This window comes from Aquarana catesbeiana, linkage group LG02 (genome assembly GCF_042186555.1).
Source record: "Aquarana catesbeiana isolate 2022-GZ linkage group LG02, ASM4218655v1, whole genome shotgun sequence".
Lineage (NCBI taxonomy): Eukaryota > Metazoa > Chordata > Amphibia > Anura > Ranidae > Aquarana > Aquarana catesbeiana.
In genome coordinates, this window is record NC_133325.1 from 813654309 (window position 1) to 813674579 (window position 20271).

The following is a 20271-nucleotide window of genomic DNA, read 5'->3' on the forward strand; positions in this document are numbered from 1 at the left end:
GAATTCTTCCTGGGCTCTGTTTTCAATTTACAATGTTCCCTTTCTTGCTATTCAGCATTGAGGAAGCTTGCAGCAGTTCATTCCAGTGCCCAAGGACCCCTTACCAGTTCATGCCAGTGCCCGAGGACCCCTTACCAGTTCATGCCAGTGCCCGAGGACCCCTTACCAGTTCATGCCAGTGCCCGAGGACCCCTTACCAGTTCATGCCAGTGCCTGAGGACCCCTTACCAGTTCATGTCAGTGCCCGAGGACCCCTTACCAGTTCATGCCAGTGCCTGAGGACCCCTTACCAGTTCATGTCAGTGCCCGAGGACCCCTTACCAGTTCATGCCAGTGCCCGAGGACCCCTTACCAGTTCATGCCAGTGCCCGAGGACCCCTTACCAGTTCATGCCAGTGCCCGAGGACCCCTTACCAGTTCATGCCAGTGCCCGAGGACCCCTTACCAGTTCATGCCAGTGCCCGAGGACCCCTTACCAGTTCATGCCAGTGCCCAAGGACCCCTTACCAGTTCATGCCAGTGCCCAAGGACCCCTTACCAGTTCATGCCAGTGCCCGAGGACTCCTTACCAGTTCATGCCAGTGCCCGAGGACCCCTTACTAGTTCATGCCAGTGCCTGAGGACCCCTTACCAGTTCATGCCAGAGGACCCCTTACCAGTTCATGCCAGAGGACCCCTTACCAGTTCATGCCAGTGCCCGAGGACCCCTTACCAGTTCATGCCAGTGCCCGAGGACCCCTTACCAGTTCATGCCAGTGCCCGAGGACTCCTTACCAGTTCATGCCAGTGCCCGAGGACCCCTTACCAGTTCATGCCAGTGCCCGAGGACCCCTTACCAGTTCATGCCAGTGCCCGAGGACCCCTTATTAGTTCATGCCAGTGCCTGAGGACCCCTTACCAGTTCATGCCAGAGGACCCCTTACCAGTTCATGCCAGTGCCCGAGGACCCCTTACCAGTTCATGCCAGTGCCCGAGGACCCCTTACCAGTTCATGCCAGTGCCTGAGGACCCCTTACCAGTTCATGCCAGTGCCCGAAGACCCCTTACCAGTTCATGCCAGTGCCAGAGGACCCCTTACCAGTTCATGCCAGTGCCCGAGGACCCCTTACCAGTTCATGCCAGTGCCTGAGGACCCCTTACCAGTTCATGCCAGTGTCCGAGGACCCCTTACCAGTTCATGCCAGTGTCCGAGGACCCCTTACCAGTTCATGCCAGTGCCTGAGGACCCCTTACCAGTTCATGCCACTGGACCCCTCGCCTGTTCATGCCAGTGCCTGAGGACCCCTTATAAGTTCATTCCAGTGCCTGAGGACCCCTTACAAGTTCATGCCAGTGCCCGAGGACCCCTCACCTGTTCATTCCAGTGCCAGAGGACCCCTTACCAGTTCATTCCAGTGCCGAGGACCCCTTACCAGTTCATGCCGGTGCCCAAGGACCCCTTACCAGTTCATGCCAGTGGACCCCTCAGCAGTGCATGCCAGTGCCAGAGGACCCCTTAGCAGTTCATGCCAGAGGACCCCTCAGCAGTGCATGCCAGTGCCCGAGGAGCCCTGTTTGTGCCAGAGGACCCCTCAGCAGTTCATGCAAGGGCCCAAGGACCCCTCGCCTGTTCATTCCAGTGCCAGAGGACACCTCACTAGTTCATGCCAGTGCCAGAGGACACCTCACTAGTTCATGCCAGTGCCAGAGGACCCCATATGTGTTGATGCCAGTGCCCGAGGACCCCATACCTGTTCATATCTATGCCTAAGAACCCCCCAATACCAGTTCATGTCTGTGCCTAAGGTCCCCTCACCTGTTCCTGTCTGTCACGAAAAAACACCCCTTCAAAGCAGTGGCTGTAGTTGAGTTAAAAAAAAAAAAGAAGTGTTCCAGGTGGAGTGAGCTCTGGAGAAAGTTTATAGATGAAATCCAATCCCCTCATAATACAAATAAGAAAAACATTACAAATCCCGATCCCAATAATGAGACATCATAGAGAATATACAGAGGATTTATTATTTATTATACAATTCCATCACTGGGGGTCTCAGTGTCAGGAGGTCTCCCTGATGAAGGCGGTCTCAGTGTCTCCCTGACGAAGACCTACTCATTGGTAGGGGGAGGGTCTCCCTGATGAAGGCTGAGGGAGGCGGTACTTGGAGAGGTCTACGTCATAATCCACGAAGGTAAACGGGGTGTAGGAGAAGTGCTGTTGGTTCTGATATTTGGAATTATCGAAGGGCTCTTCTGGGGGTGGAGCCGCTGAAGGAGGAGGCGGAGTCACTAGAAGAGAAGAGAACATGTTAGGATTCTGGAAATCATAAATGGCAGCAAAATGTAAAAGGGAAAGACCTCCACATTGCAGAACTAAAGACAGGAGGAGAGGGGGGGGGATCAGAAGAATTTCTTAGAAATACAAAATATCAAACTAAACACGGGAGGTGTGATAGGAGATGCATTCCCGCCCCTCCCCCAGGATCTGCACTGACACCAATCCCAATACGAGTTGTGTTCACATAACGTGTCTCCTGAAGAGCGATCATACGTAGTCACTGCCGCCTGATGTCTATACACTTGAAGAGGACAGATCTGATCTGCATGTAGGACCCCGCCCCCATGTTGTCTCTGCATACAGGTCCCCCCATGTTGTCAGTGCATGTAAGACCCCCCCCTCAATGTTGTCCCTGCATGTAGGACCCCGCCCCCACATTGTCTCTGCATGTAAGACCCCACCCCCATGTTGTCTTTGCATGTAGGACTTTGTGTATATTATGACTGGACTGCTAACTATAGGACTGTTGGGTTGTCTATATGGGAACACATTTGGAATAGGATTGCACTTTTGTCTCTTCATGTAGGAACCCTCCCCCCCATGTCGTCTCTGCAAGTAGGACCCCTCCCCCCATGTTGTCTCTGCATGTAGGACCCCTCCCCCCATGTTGTCTCTGCATGTAGGACCCCTCCCCCCACGTTGTCTCTGCATATGGGACCCCCCCACGTTGTCTCTGCATATGGGACCCCCATATTGTCTCTGAATGTAGGACCCCCCCCACGTTGTCACTGCATATAGGACCCTTGGGGAGGTTCTCTGTGGGTGTACAGCCTGAGATGTTCCGTATTATGGGCGAGATGAACATGGACTTTCTTTGAATCGAAAAGGCAGAATCTCTAGCAGATGACACCAGAGGAGCGATACCAGGACTTCCATCTCACAGCTATCATCTGCAGTTCCTGGTGACAGCCAGATATGGTCCTTTTATCACGGGTGGTCAGCATTCCGCACAGATTATGGGGGTGCAGTAGATATATATTTCTGTCTTCATGACTGTTCCCAATATTTATCTTCCAGGTAAAAGAAATGCCAAGAGTGGTCCTTCCTGCAGCCTTCTCACCCTCCACTGGAATTCAAACGGATGACATCACAGCTTCTCGTACTTCATCTATGACAGTGGTTCTCAACTCCGGTCCTCAGGACCCACCAACAGGCCAGGTTTGCAAGATAACTGAAATACATCACAGGTGATATCATTTGCTGCTCAGTGATTGCAGGATTCTAGTCTGCATCTCCCCAAGGTAATACTTAAAATCTGGCCTGTTAGTGGGCCCTGAGGACAGGAGCTGAGAACCACTGATCTATGAGGACATTTTCCAGAGATCTTCCAATGCCTGAGCCCCCTCAGCAATGGGAGTGGATGACAGGCTGCCGACCCCTTCACAGGAGGAACATCATTGTGGGTTTAGCTGACATTTTTTTTTACCAAATGATCCAATGGGCACCGAAAACTGGTAACCAAAAAAGATGACATTGAAAACACATCTACTGAGATTTATGATGCTTCTGGTGTGCCTGAACAAAAATTATGGAGAGCTGATCTACTATCGCCCTCCAGGACAATATCTACTATTGGATTCGGGTTGTGCTTCTCCTACGGCGAGGACGTCAAGACTCGGGTTGTGCTTCTCCTACGGCGAGGACGTCAAGACTCGGGTTGTGCTTCTCCTACGGCGAGGATGTCAAGACACGGACTGTGAGTCTCCTACGTGAGAAGGTCAAGGCTCAGGCCTTCTCCTATGCTGAGGACATCAGACTTGGACTGTAAGTCTCATATGGGAGGACCTCAAGACCTGGACTGTGCTTCTTCTATGGTGAAGACGTCAAGACCCAGATTATAAATCTCAAATGTGAGGACTTCAAGACTTGGCCTGTGACTCTCCTACCGGAGGACGTCAAGACTTGGGCTGCGCTTCTGCTATATGAGAACGTCAAGACTCGGACTGTGAGTCTCCTCGGTGAGGACGTCAGACTCGGACTGTGCTTCTTCTATGTGTTGGTCATTCACAGGTGCCAAGTAACAGGCTAAATTCTGGTTAGGATTTAGACCTTCTAGGCACTCCTTACATTTTATAGTTGGAAATCCACATTCTGCTCCTGTTACCATTGATCTCTTCTTATTACTTACCTTACTCCTGCGATCCAATAGTGTTTTATGACAAACCCAATCTACTGCAAACAAGAAACAACGTGCGGCCAAAAACATGGGGGAAGAGTGAACACTACTATGTACAATGTATACCGGAGAGAGAGAATACAGCTAGACATGAGAGGGCAGAATGTGACAGAACACATAATGAGAGCGCCATGTATGAGAGATTACAGGAGGAGAGACAAGCGTAGAGGGAACATTAAGTGACAGAAAAGTACAGAAGGTGATGACCAGTACGGAGAGAGGTTTTAGTACATAGTATGAAGGCTGCCGGGGGAACCAGAGAATAACGAGCGTGGACACATCAGCCGCACACAGAGCCCAATAATTATGCAGAAGACGGTTGAGGATACAGGAAGAGGGGAGGCGACTTCCTGCACCATCTGAGGTCAGTTGATGTGTCCGGAATGGGAAAGGAGAGAGCAGGAAGGAAGCAGAGGGAACAATGTATCTCTGTACAGAGCTCAGCTCACGTGAAGGTGACAGGTCATCAGATTCAGCCAAGCGATCCGGAGAGGAGACTGAAGGTTCTTCAGAAAGATCTTTGTTGTTCCCACCAGAGGATTGCATTTCTCCAACATCCTGACCCTGGCTGCTGGCAAGTCTTCCCTCTACAGCCTGCTCTGGAGCCCAAGCCTCACCATGTGCTGGTTTCTCCGTGCCCAATGTTGGGACAACATCCACCAAGTCTTCTCCAGCAAGATCCTGGCCACCACTGGGTGTCTTCTCCTTGGACTTTGTGTCTACAGCTGGGGCAACATCCACCAAGTCTTCTCCAACGAGATCCTGGCCACCATTGGGTGTCTTCTCCTTGGACTTTGTGTCTACAGCTGAGGCAACATCCACCAAGTCTTCTCCAGCGAGATCCTGGCCACCACTGGGTGTCTTCTCCATAGACTGGGGTATATTTTGCACCTTTGTATCTACAGCCGGGGCAACATCTATCAATAATTCTTCAGCGAGATCCTGTCCACCACTGAGTGTCTTCTTCCCAGATTTTGTGTCCACACCCGGGGCAACATTTGATTGTTCTCCGGTGAGATCCTGGTCACCAGTGGTTGTCTTCTCCCCCGCATGGGGTATATTCTGTAGCTTGGGTTTCTGTTTCAGTATCCCCACAGCTTGGGGGACATGGGTCAGGTCTTCTCCAGCTGTCTCTCCTCCCAGGATTTCCTGTTCTCGCGTTCCGGGTTGTCCCGTTTGTGTCTTTTGGTCATTGGAGCCCCATTTGGGGTCGGATTGATCTTTCTTCTTCTCCTCAGCAGCTTCCTTTCTCTTTTTGTCCTCCTCCAGGTCACTGTCTGAGTCGGAGGAGGAGGAGTCGGAGGAGGAGGAAGAAGAGGAATCATCTTCCTCTTGGCGAGGTTCAGATCTTGCCGTTTTCTGCCCCGGATCCACAGAACTTTCCCTTGCTACCTCCAGGTGATGGAGAATAGTGGATGGGTGGGCTGGGTTCTCACCTGTCGCCGATGGCCAGACATGAGGCTGTTTCACTGGAAAGGAGACCAGCGTCTTACTGCCTCCTGAGCGCTCAGCCCCCTTACCTAGGACAAACAGAAAACACGTCACAGCAGACCCGGCAGGGTGGACTCCATTACTGCTCACTGCACTACAGCTGCTGACTCTGTGCCTAGCACATTAAAGTGTAAGCTCCTCAGGCCAGGCTACAAGTATTTCTAGGTTTCCTGATGGTCTAGGTTCTGTATGTCTTTGCACAGCGCTATTTATGAAGAATGGATATAATCTGGGGGTAAAAGGGCCCCTTACCTGGTCAGTTAACCCATTAATGCCTTCTATATGGTTCAGTATACATCTAATGGGATGTGAATAATGGAAGTTCTGACTTACCTCTACAGCGAGGGGAAAAAAAAAATAATAATTTGATCGGCTGCTGATTTTGTAAATTTGCCCCACTGACAAAGAAACGATCGTCTATAATTGTATTGGTCGGTTCATTATAACAGTGAGAGAATAACAACAAAAATATCCAGAAAAACACATTTCATAAAAGTTATAAATTGATTTGCATTTTAATGAGTGAAATAAGTATTTGATCCCCGATCAATCAGCAAGAATTGTCTCCCAGGTGTCTTCTATACAGGTAATGAGCTGAGATTAGGAGCACTCTTCTCTCTCTTCTCTTCTCTCTTTCTCTCTTAAATGGAGTGCTCCTAATCTCAGCTTGTTACCTGTATAAAAGACACCTGTCCACAGAATCAATCGATCAGATTCCAATCTCTCCACCATGGCCAAGACCAAAGAGCTGTCCAAGGATGTCGGGGACAAGATTGTAGATCTACACAAGGCTGGAATGGGCTACAAGACCATCACCAAGCAGCTTGGAGAGAAGGTGACAACAGTTGGTGGGATTATTCACAAATGGAAGAAACACAAAATAACGATCGATCTCCCTCGGTCTGGGGCTCCATACAAGATCTCACCTCGTGATCATGAGAACGGTGAGGAATCAGCCCAGAACTACACGGGAGAATCTTGTCAATGATCTCAGCTGGGACCATAGTCACCAAGAAAACAATCGGTAACACACTACACCGTGAAGGACTGAAATCCTGCAGCCCCCGCAAGGTCCCCCTGACCAGGAAATCACATGTACAGGTCCGTCTGAAGATTACTAATGAACATCGAATGATTCAGAGGAGAACTGGGGGAAAGTGTTGTGGTCAGACGAGACCAAAATCGAGATCTTTGGCATCAACTCAACTCGCTGTGTTTGGAGGAGGAGGAGGAATGCTGCCTATGACCCCAAGAACACCATCCCCCACCGTCATACATGGAGGTCCTATGACCCCAAGAACACCATCCCCCACCGTCATACATGGAGGTCCAATGACCCCAAGAACACCATCCCCCACCGTCATACATGGAGGTCCAATGACCCCAAGAACACCATCCCCCACCGTCATACACGGAGGACCTATGACCCCAAGAACACCATCCCCCACCGTCATACACGGAGGTCCTATGACCCCAAGAACACCATCCCCCACAGTCATACATGGAGGTCCTATGACCCCAAGAACACCATCCCCCACCGTCATACATGCAGGTCCTATGACCCCAAGAACACCATCCCCCACCGTCATACATGGAGGTCCTATGACCCCAAGAACACCATCCCCCACCGTCATACATGGAGGTCCTATGACCCCAAGAACACCATCCCCCACCGTCATACATGGAGGTCCTATGACCCCAAGAACACCATCCCCCACCGTCATACATGGAGGTCCTATGACCCCAAGAACACCATCCCCCACCGTCATACATGGAGGTCCTATGACCCCAAGAACACCATCCCCCACCGTCATACATGGAGGTCCTATGACCCCAAGAACACCATCCCCCACCGTCATACATGGAGGTCCTATGACCCCAAGAACACCATCCCCCACCGTCATACATGGAGGTCCTATAATCCCAAGAACACCATCCCCCACTGTCATACATGGAGGTCCTATGACCCCAAGACCACCATCCCCCACCATCATACATGGAGGTCCTATAACCCCAAGAACACCATCCCCCACCGTCATACATGGAGGTGGAAACATTATGCTTTGGGGTTGTTTTTCTGCTAAGAGGACAGGACAACTTCACCGCATCAAAGGGACGGGGCCATGTACCATCAAATCTTGGGTGAGAACCTCCTTCCCTCAGCCAGGGCATTGAAGATGGGTCATGGATGGGTCTTCCAGCATGACAATGACCCAAAACATGTGGCCAAAGCAACAAAGGAGTGGTTCAAGAAGAAGCACATGAAGATCCTGGAGTGGCCTAGCCAGTCTCCAGACCTTAATCCCATAGAAAATATGTGGAGGGAGCTGAAGGTTCGAGTTACCAAACGTCATCCTGGAAACCTTAATGACTTGGAGAGGATCTGCAAAGAGGACAAAATGCCTCCTGAGATGTGAGCAAATCTGGAGGCCAACTCCAAGAAACGTCTGACCTCTGTGATCACCAACAAGGGTTTCTCCACCAACTAAGTCATGTTTTGTGAAGGGGATCAAATACTTATTTCACTCATTAAAATGAAAATCAATTTATAACTTTTTTGAAATGCGTTTTTCTGGATATTTTTGATGTTATTCTCTCACTGTTATAATAAACCGACCAATAAAATTATAGACGATCGTTTCTTTGTCAGTGGGCAAACATACATAATCAGCAGGGGAGCAAATACTTTTTTCCGTCTCTGTAAAACCTTGGAGTAGAGTACAGGACACGAGCAGATTCAGAGATGAATGGTACCTTCAGGTGATTGGAGGCTGTGAGGACCCCATATAACTCCTCCCACTCCCAGCAATCCTCAGTTCTGTAGCAAGCCATGGAGACCACAGAAGGTAGGGTGACCCGTGTTATGTACTCCAATAAATGGGTTTTACAGGTAAGTCAACCAATCCCATTGCCTAGTTCATATCATAGAGGACCTGGGCAGATTCAGAGATGACTGGGACATCACCAAGCAATATCAATAAGGGGAGGGTAATGGGGGGGGGGGGGGGGGGGGGGGGAACAGCCAACATACCCCTCAAAAACAAATAAAAAGGGGTCCAGAACACAAATCAGACAGCAGCCAGAAGAAGCAGCTTGTGGTACCACTTCTCAAATGCAAGCTTCATTAGATCCCGGTTAATGATAGGCTCCTCTGTACCCTCCATAACACTAATGTGAAATCTAAGAGGTGGGATCCATGGATCAGATATCTATTGACTAGCGGATCCTAAGGCAGCTCTCCTCACCTTTTCTGCCAATGCAGGCAATACTTTCTCTTTCTTTCTATCTGGAATATTGTTAGGAGGCAAATCCTCCTTTATTTTCATCAGTACTGCCTTCTGTTGCTGCCTTCCACTGTCCACACCATGTAGAATAAGCCTTCCAGGTCCGAAGAAGGACTTTAAGAAGAGGAGCTTCTGGCACTTAACAGCTTAGGAATGACCGAATCAGCCAGACCGCTATCTATTAGAAATTGGGCTTCAACAGCCAGGCCATCCAACCCAAGGACCGAGCAGCTGGATGGAACACAGGACTGGACAAAAGATCCGGAGGGTCTAGTAATGGACATGGGGGGGATTGCCAGAAGCCAGAGTATATCTGGGCACCAAGTTCTTGTTGGACCATTTCGGGGCCACGAGAGTAACTGGAATTTCTTCAGACTCATTTTGACAGAACAAATGGGGAGGAGCTTTTGAGGAAGGAAGGTATGTCAGGGAGAACTGATCCCGCCGGGTCACCAGTGTATCCACCACAAAGGCCTTTGGATCCGAGGACCGAGACACGAACCTCACCACCTTGTTGGAGGATGCCAAGCATGGATCTCCTTGCATCAAAATCTCAAAGCTGTTCCAGATGAAAGGACCGCCCTCCCTCCGAACCATTGTCTGACTGAATCCGCGTTGGTAGTCCCCGAAGACAGCTTGTCCATTTCTGAGGGATGAGGTAAATAGCTTGAAGTACCAGGATTCCTGTAGTGACCATGTTCCTTGTACTGTCATCGTCCCCTGAGCTCACTTCCCTAGCCTGATAGGCTGGCATCTATCGTGACCAACATCCAATATAGAGGGAGAAAGGACTTTCCCACCTCCAGCACCGGGCTGTGTATCTACCATGCTAGAGTGTGTCTGGCCTCCACTGACAGACGCATGGGGAGATCTGAAGAGGAAGTTGACTTGTCCCACACAACCAGAATTCTGTGCTACAAAAGGTTTAGATTGAGTTTGGGCACGCAGAACCACCTAGAAGAACCACATCAGACCCTCATGCAAAACCTCACAGAGGGTGGACAACGGGACAGTACCTGCCAGTCCGTACCTGCAAACTCAGTGACTAAATATTTGCAGGTGGGAGAAAGATTTGAGAAAGGGTCCAAGGACAAGGCCTAGGTAGTCCAAGCGAGGAGTCAGAGTGAGGGCAGATGGCTTGTAACTAGTGAGCTATCCACTGAATGTCATTGTGACAGAACATGGGCAGAGCGGGTTTTCAACAGAAGAACCACATTATATTCACAAGTTAACTCAACAGACGATCGTCCAGACATGCCACGACGTGAATACCTTGAGAAGGCAAGGAGCTACGCCAACAACTTTAGAAAGCTTTGAGGAGCAATGGACAGACAAAAAATGAGCACCAAAGACTGAAATTGTTGCTCCCCGTTGTTGATGTGGTGGATAGATGGGGGCATGCTTTGATGTCTGGCGTTTGCATCAGGTAAAAGAATACATAACTGTATATACAAGTCTGGGAAATGTTCTGAAACATTTGCAAGGCAAATTTAAGAAATCTTGTTAAAGAGAGACAACGATTGACCTGGTGGATTCTAAGCAGAATTTTTGTATTTTCAAGTATTTGTTAAGGACTTTGAGGTCTAGGAAGGAGATGCCAGTATTTGTTTAGTTTTGGAACCACAAAAAAAAAAAAAAAAAAAACGGGAGTAAAACCCTTAAAACCTCCCTCTGGCATTGGTAAAGTTACCCCCAAGTACAGAAGCTGGTGGAGGGAAATCTGAAGGGCCTGTGCTCACTGCGGAGAAGATCCCAGATTGAAGTTATGAATAAGAGACTGAAATTCCAGTTTGTTGTTCTGGATAACGGCAGACAAAACCCAAAAGTCTTGAGTGTTCTGAACTCTGATGGCCACAAGACATTCCTCCACAAGTGAGGGAAGCCTTGTTCTAATGCTTGGAACCAGGTCTAGCCAAGCTGGGAGTCCAAGACTTGATTGGGAATTGCTTTCTTGCGTGGGATTGGAAATCGAGGCCTGTGGGGGAGGGACCCCTCCCTCTGAGGTCGGGGACTTAGTAGCAGAAACCTTAAACTTGCATTTGCTTGGCCACGGGTGTCCACACCCTCCCATTACTTTTCTGACTAAGGAGTCAAGTTCCTTGCCGAAGAGCTGTCCTCCCGAGAAGGAAATCCTCCCCAGACGTCATTTCACTACGTTTTACCCAACCAGTATATAAACAGCTGAAATATTGAGTCATCCAGTACATCTACACAATACTTCAGAGCAGCCGGCAGGAGGTTCAGGCGCTGATGGAGCTCTGGTTCCGTAGAGGTGGATCCTGGCTCTCAGGATGTGTCTTATCCAGATTTCCAGAGGATAAAATACCACCATAGAAGGTTGCAGAATCAGACCATGCAAGGCAAAGGAGGATTCAAGAGAACCTCAAGTCTTCTATCCATTGGGTCTATAAAACCCGGGAGATCCTTCACCAGGACCATCGGCCATGTTGAGGAAGGCAGTAGTCAGATCACCCTCTGGGAACACCCAGAAAGGAGTCCTCTTCAGAATGCTTGGGCGGCTCATATACTTTTTCAGGATGTCGCCAATCTCCATACAGAACTTTCTCCAGGCAGGAAAGGTTTCTCTTCAGTCAGGAAGTCTTCAGTGGGTCCAGTGCCAAGGAACTCTGCACCTCATCAATCAACAATGAAATAGTGTCTCTGAGTTTGGACGCAAATCGCAGAGGGGGAGGAGCTACGCCTGAGAGACAGCCTTCAATCCTCCCTCTTCTTCTACCTCGTCTGCTCCACTACCTTCCCTCATGAAAGAAATTCCTTCCAGAGGTACATCAGAAAGTGACTCTTGGAGGGGGGGTGGGGGTTGTGCAGTTTACCACCCTGACGGCGGACAGACCGGAGAAGATGTGAAATCTGTCCCATAAGGCAGACATAGAAAATCCTCCTCACTGAAGAGGAATGTGGGACAGACGGAGAGACTGAGGAAAGAAGAGTCGGAAGGGGAACAGGTGAGCTTATCTGTGGCTGACTCTCCAGGGGGTGTCACTGTGGCCCCTCCAACTCATCTGGTGATGGGGTTGGAGGGGCCACACATCCTGAGAGCCAGGATCCACCTCTACAGAACCAGAGCTCCATCAGCCCCCGAACCTCCTGCCGGATGCTCTGAAGTATTGTGTAGATGTACTGGATGACTCAATATTTCTGTCCACAACAGGATTGCGTTGAAATGCACAGACTCCTTCTTACCGGTCCCTGAGAAGTGCGGGGACCCCTGTATGGGGTGTTCATTGTCACCTCTGGGGATGTGGAGGGTGTTAAGGGAAGGTCCCTGTGCAGCCCCCCCCCCCCCCATCATAGCAGCCTGCTGGGATACATGTTATCCAATGGCAGGGTCCCCAAATGGCCACCGTACTGCCCCATGTGAAATGCGACAAGTCCAATCTGTTTAGGGCCAGAGAGAGAGAGATTGGTAGGACCACCCAAGGCCATCTATAGCGTTGCTGAAACAATGGAGATTAATCCCATGTGCTTCTCTCTGCCGGTACCAGGAAGGGGGGATGGGTGGTGGGCAGAGGGTTACCTGGAGGCCAGTTGGGACACAAGTCTTCCTAATGGTGGGGTTAGGGGGAGACCCCCAGGGGTGCAGGAGGCAACTGGGGCAATATTCACAATCCTGCAGAAGTACATCACAGGGAGTTAACCCTTACATCCTCAGAGGGGGATTCCCCCATCACTTCCGGGACGGGTCACCTTTGCCCTGGACTTGTATAACACCCTGAAACCAACTCCAAACCCTTCACCGCGAGCCTCACCAAGGAGGGCGTCTAACGCAGGATCCAGACCCGGAGACTTCTCTGGAGGGGTACGTGGGACCCCGATATGGTGAATGTGGAAGACGGCGCTGGGGTCACAACACAGCAATGAAGAAATTCTGGAACTGCAACTAAAGAACTCCGAGAGGAGAAGTCCACATCTGAAGGGAGGGGGAGGAGTTATATGGGGTCCTCATTGTCAGTGTCCAATCACCTGAAGGTACCGACCTATAACCCAACCGGCTCCGAATCTGCCGCTGTCCACTACTGCGCAATCCACAATGTCGGGGTGTCCTATGTACAGAGCTGGGGGTGTGAGCACAATGTCGGGGTGTCCTATGTACAGAGCTGGGGGTGTGAGCACAATGTCGGGGTGTCCTATGTACAGAGCTGGGGGTGTGAACACAATGTCGGGGTGTCAGTATATATTATTGGAGTGTCAGTAAATATTGGGGGGTCAGTAGATATTATTTGGGTGCCACACAATGTTGGGGTGCTAGTACACAATGATGGGGGGGTCAGTACACAATGTTGGGGGGGGGGGGGGTCAGTACACAATGTTGGGGGGGGGTCAGTACACAATGTTGGGGGGGGTCAGTACACAATGTTGGGGGGGTCAGTACACAATGTTGGGGGGGGTCAGTACACAATGTTGGGGGGGGGGGTCAGTACACATGTTGGGGGGGGTCAGTACACAATGTTGGGGGGGGTCAGTACACAATGTTGGGGGGGGTCAGTACAAAGTACACAATGTTGGGGGGGGTCAGTACACAATGTTGGGGGGGTCAGTACACAATGTTGGGGGGGTCAGTACACAATGTTGGGGGGGGGGGGTCAGTACACAATGTTGGGGGGGGGGTCAGTACACAATGTTGGGGGGGTCAGTACACAATGTTGGGGGGGTCAGTACACAATGTTGGGGGGGGGGTCAGTACACAATGTTGGGGGGGGGTCAGTACACAATGTTGGGGGGGGGTCAGTACACAATGTTGGGGGGGTCAGTACACAATGTTGGGGGGTCAGTACACAATGTTGGGGGGGGGTCAGTACACAATGTTGGGGGGGGGGTCAGTACACAATGTTGGGGGGGGGGTCAGTACACAATGTTGGGGGGGGGGTCAGTACACAATGTTGGGGGGGGTCAGTACACAATGTTGGGGGGGGTCAGTACACAATGTTTGTGGGGTCAGTACACAATGTTGGGGGGGGTCAGTACAACAATGTTGGGGGGGGGGGGTCAGTACACAATGTTGGGGGGGGGGGTCAGTACACAATGTTGGGGGGGGGTCAGTACACAATGTTGGGGGGGGGGTCAGTACACAATGTTGGGGGGGGGGTCAGTACACAATGTTGGGGGGGGTCAGTACACAATGTTGGGGGGGGGTCAGTACACAATGTTGGGGGGGTCAGTACACAATGTTGGGGGGTCAGTACACAATGTTGGGGGGGGTCAGTACACAATGTTGGGGGGGGTCAGTACACAATGTTGGGGGGGTCAGTACACAATGTTGGGGGGGGTCAGTACACAATGTTGGGGGGGGTCAGTACACAATGTTGGGGGGGGTCAGTACACAATGTTGGGGGGGGGTCAGTACACAATGTTGGGGGGGGTCAGTACACAATGTTGGGGGGGGGGTCAGTACACAATGTTGGGGGGTCAGTACACAATGTTGGGGGTCAGTACACAATGTTGGGGGGGTCAGTACACAATGTTGGGGGGTCAGTACACAATGTTGGGGGGGTCAGTACACAATGTTGGGGGGGGTCAGTACACAATGTTGGGGGGGGTCAGTACACAATGTTGGGGGGGGGTCAGTACACAATGTTGGGGGGGGTCAGTACACAATGTTGGGGGGGGTCAGTACACAATGTTGGGGGGGGTCAGTACACAATGTTGGGGGGGGGGTCAGTACACAATGTTGGGGGGTCAGTACACAATGTTGGGGGGGGTCAGTACAGCAATGTTGGGGGGGTCAGTACACAATGTTGGGGGGGGTCAGTACACAATGTTGGGGGGTCAGTACACAATGTTGGGGGGGGTCAGTACACAATGTTGGGGGGGTCAGTACACAATGTTGGGGGGGTCAGTACACAATGTTGGGGGGGGTCAGTACACAATGTTGGGGGGGGGTCAGTACACAATGTTGGGGGGGTCAGTACACAATGATGGGGGGGGGGGGTCAGTACACAATGTTGGGGGGGGGTCAGTACACAATGTTGGGGGGGGTCAGTACACAATGTTGGGGGGGTCAGTACACAATGTTGGGGGGGGTCAGTACACAATGTTGGGGGGGGTCAGTACACAATGTTGGGGGGGGTCAGTACACAATGTTGGGGGGGTCAGTACACAATGTTGGGGGGGGTCAGTACACAATGTTGGGGGGGGGTCAGTACACAATGTTGGGGGGGGTCAGTACACAATGTTGGGGGGGGTCAGTACACAATGTTGGGGGGGGGGTCAGTACACAATGTTGGGGGGGTCAGTACACAATGTTGGGGGGGTCAGTACACAATGTTGGGGGGGTCAGTACACAATGTTGGGGGGGTCAGTACACAATGTTGGGGGGGGTCAGTACACAATGTTGGGGGGGTCAGTACACAATGTTGGGGGGGTCAGTACACAATGTTGGGGGGGGGTCAGTACACAATGTTGGGGGGGTCAGTACACAATGTGGGGGGGTCAGTACACAATGTTGGGGGGGGTCAGTACACAATGTTGGGGGGGTCAGTACACAATGTTGGGGGGGTCAGTACACAATGTTGGGGGGGGTCAGTACACAATGTTGGGGGGGGGGTCAGTACACAATGTTGGGGGGTCAGTACACAATGTTGGGGGGGGTCAGTACACAATGTTGGGGGGGGGGTCAGTACACAATGTTGGGGGGGGGGGTCAGGGGTCAGTACACAATGTTGGGGGGGGTCAGTACACAATGTTGGGGGGGGTCAGTACACAATGTTGGGGGGGGGGGTCAGTACACAATGTTGGGGGGGGTCAGTACACAATGTTGGGGGGGGTCAGTACACAATGTTGGGGGGGGTCAGTACACAATGTTGGGGGGGGGTCAGTACACAATGTTGGGGGGGGGTCAGTACACAATGTTGGGGGGGGTCAGTACACAATGTTGGGGGGGGGTCAGTACACAATGTTGGGGGGTCAGTACACAATGTTGGGGGGGGGTCAGTACACAATGTTGGGGGGGTCAGTACACAATGTTGGGGGGGGGTCAGTACACAATGTTGGGGGGGTCAGTACACAATGTTGGGGGGGGGGTCAGTACACAATGTTGGGGGGGTCAGTACACAATGTTGGGGGGGTCAGTACACAATGTTGGGGGGGGGTCAGTACACAATGTTGGGGGGGGTCAGTACACAATGTTGGGGGGGGGTCAGTACACAATGTTGGGGGGGGTCAGTACACAATGATGGGGGGGGGTCAGTACACAATGTTGGGGGGGGGTCAGTACACAATGTTGGGGGGGGTCAGTACACAATGTTGGGGGGGGTCAGTACACAATGTTGGGGGGGGGTCAGTACACAATGTTGGGGGGTCAGTACACAATGTTGGGGGGGGTCAGTACACAATGTTGGGGGGGTCAGTACACAATGTTGGGGGGGGTCAGTACACAATGTTGGGGGGTCAGTACACAATGTTGGGGGGGGTCAGTACACAATGTTGGGGGGGTCAGTACACAATGTTGGGGGGGGTCAGTACACAATGTTGGGGGGGTCAGTACACAATGTTGGGGGGGGGGGTCAGTACACAATGTTGGGGGGGGTCAGTACACAATGTTGGGGGGGTCAGTACACAATGTTGGGGGGGGTCAGTACACAATGTTGGGGGGGGGTCAGTACACAATGTTGGGGGGGGTCAGTACACAATGTTGGGGGGGGGTCAGTACACAATGTTGGGGGGGGGTCAGTACACAATGTTGGGGGGGGGTCAGTACACAATGTTGGGGGGGGGTCAGTACACAATGTTGGGGGGGGTCAGTACACAATGATGGGGGGGGGTCAGTACACAATGTTGGGGGGGGTCAGTACACAATGTTGGGGGGGGTCAGTACACAATGTTGGGGGGGGTCAGTACACAATGTTGGGGGGGGTCAGTACACAATGTTGGGGGTCAGTACACAATGTTGGGGGGGGGTCAGTACACAATGTTGGGGGGGTCAGTACACAATGTTGGGGGGGTCAGTACACAATGTTGGGGGGGGTCAGTACACAATGTTGGGGGGGGGGTCAGTACACAATGTTGGGGGGGGGTCAGTACACAATGTTGGGGGGGGGTCAGTACACAATGTTGGGGGGGGGTCAGTACACAATGTTGGGGGGGGGGTCAGTACACAATGATGGGGGGGTCAGTACACAATGATGGGGGGGGGGTCAGTACACAATGATGGGGGGGTCAGTACACAATGTTGGGGGGGGGGTCAGTACACAATGTTGGGGGGGGGGTCAGTACACAATGATGGGGGGGTCAGTACACAATGTTGGGGGGGGGGTCAGTACACAATGATGGGGGGGGGTCAGTACACAATGTTGGGGGGGTCAGTGGGGGTCAGTACACAATGTTGGGGGGGGTCAGTACACAATGTTGGGGGGGGGGGTCAGTACACAATGTGGGGGGGTCAGTACACAATGTTGGGGGGGGTCAGTACACAATGTTGGGGGGGGGTCAGTACACAATGTTGGGGGGGTCAGTACACAATGTTGGGGGGTCAGTACACAATGTTGGGGGGGGTCAGTACACAATGTTGGGGGGGTCAGTACACAATGTTGGGGGGGGGTCAGTACACAATGTTGGGGGGGGTCAGTACACAATGTTGGGGGGGGTCAGTACACAATGTTGGGGGGGGTCAGTACACAATGATGGGGGGGGGGTCAGTACACAATGTTGGGGGGGGTCAGTACACAATGTTGGGGGGGGTCAGTACACAATGTTGGGGGGGGTCAGTACACAATGTTGGGGGGGGTCAGTACACAATGTTGGGGGGGTCAGTACACAATGTTGGGGGGGTCAGTACACAATGTTGGGGGGTCAGTACACAATGTTGGGGGGGGTCAGTACACAATGTTGGGGGGGTCAGTACACAATGTTGGGGGGGGTCAGTACACAATGTTGGGGGGGGTCAGTACACAATGTTGGGGGGGGTCAGTACACAATGTTGGGGGGGTCAGTACACAATGTTGGGGGGGGGGGTCAGTACACAATGTTGGGGGGGGTCAGTACACATGTTGGGGGGGTCAGTACACAATGTTGGGGGGGGTCAGTACACAATGTTGGGGGGGGGTCAGTACACAATGTTGGGGGGGGTCAGTACACAATGTTGGGGGGGGGTCAGTACACAATGTTGGGGGGTCAGTACACAATGATGGGGGGGGTCAGTACACAATGTTGGGGGGGGGTCAGTACACAATGTTGGGGGGGTCAGTACACAATGTTGGGGGGTCAGTACACAATGTTGGGGGGGGTCAGTACACAATGTTGGGGGGGGTCAGTACACAATGTTGGGGGGGTCAGTACACAATGTTGGGGGGGTCACGTACACAATGTTGGGGGGGGGTCAGTACACAATGTTGGGGGGGGTCAGTACACAATGTTGGGGGGGGTCAGTACACAATGTTGGGGGGGGGTCAGTACACAATGTTGGGGGGGGGTCAGTACACAATGATGGGGGGGTCAGTACACAATGATGGGGGGGGTCAGTACACAATGATGGGGGGGTCAGTACACAATGTTGGGGGGGGTCAGTACACAATGTTGGGGGGGGGTCAGTACACAATGATGGGGGGGTCAGTACACAATGTTGGGGGGGGGGGTCAGTACACAATGATGGGGGGGGTCAGTACACAATGTTGGGGGGGGTCAGTGGGGGGTCAGTACACAATGTTGGGGGGGTCAGTACACAATGTTGGGGGGGGGGGTCAGTACACAATGTTGGGGGGGTCAGTACACAATGTTGGGGGGGGGTCAGTACACAATGTTGGGGGGGGTCAGTACACAATGTTGGGGGGGGGTCAGTACACAATGTTGGGGGGGTCAGTACACAATGTTGGGGGGGGGTCAGTACACAATGTTGGGGGGGGTCAGTACACAATGTTGGGGGGGGTCAGTACACAATGTTGGGGGGGTCAGTACACAATGTTGGGGGGGGTCAGTACACAATGTTGGGGGGGGGTCAGTACACAATGTTGGGGGGGGTCAGTACACAATGTTGGGGGGGGTCAGTACACAATGTTGGGGGGGGGTCAGTACACAATGTTGGGGGGGGGTCAGTACACAATGTTGGGGGGGGGTCAGTACACAATGTTGGGGGGGGGTCAGTACACAATGTTGGGGGGGGGTCAGTACACAATGTTGGGGGGGGGTCAGTACACAATGTTGGGGGGGGGGGTCAGTACACAATGTTGGGGGGGGTCAGTACACAATGTTGGGGGGGGGGTCAGTACACAATGATGGGGGGGGTCAGTACACAATGATGGGGGGGGTCAGTACACAATGTTGGGGGGGGGTCAGTACACAATGATGGGGGGGGTCAGTACACAATGATGGGGGGGGTCAGTACACAATGATGGGGGGGGGGGTCAGTACACAATGTTGGGGGGGGGTCAGTACACAATGATGGGGGGGTCAGTACACAATGTTGGGGGGGGGGGTCAGTACACAATGTTGGGGGGGGGTCAGTACACAATGTTGGGGGGGGTCAGTACACAATGTTGGGGGGGGTCAGTACACAATGTTGGGGGGGGGGTCAGTACACAATGTTGGGGGGGGTCAGTACACAATGTTGGGGGGGGGTCAGTACACAATGTTGGGGGGGGGTCAGTACACAATGTTGGGGGGGGGTCAGTACACAATGTTGGGGGGGGTCAGTACACAATGTTGGGGGGGGTCAGTACACAATGTTGGGGGGGGTCAGTACACAATGTTGGGGGGGGGTCAGTACACAATGTTGGGGGGGTCAGACATACCTTCGCTCTCGTTCCGTTTTGGGGTGATGAGGATTCGGGGGAGAAGAGCCACCTGTAGGATGGAGAGAGATCATTATTATATATAACGGGGGAGTTCTGAGCGGGGGAGGGGAGATCTGAGCGGGAGAGGGGGAGTTCTGAGCGGGGGAGGGGAGATCTGAGCGGGGGAGGGGAGATCTGAGCGGGGAGGGGAGATCTGAGCGGGGGAGGGGGAGATCTGAGCGGGGGGAGGGGGAGATCTGAGCGGGGGAGGGGGGAGATCTG

At 52.5% G+C, this 20271-nt stretch overlaps 1 protein-coding gene across 1 annotated transcript; it reads right to left on the reverse strand.

The window, feature by feature from the left end:
• Window positions 1-1977: 1977 nt before the first annotated feature.
• On the reverse strand, window positions 1978-20059 carry NDUFV3 (NADH:ubiquinone oxidoreductase subunit V3; the record flags this gene model as incomplete). The annotated part of the gene is given in 3 exon segments (XM_073617632.1): window positions 1978-2265; window positions 4940-6010; window positions 20008-20059. Coding segments are annotated over 3 exon segments (1299 nt in total), but the record flags the coding sequence as incomplete, so codon positions are not given.
• Between the last annotated feature and the right edge of the window lie 212 nt (window positions 20060-20271).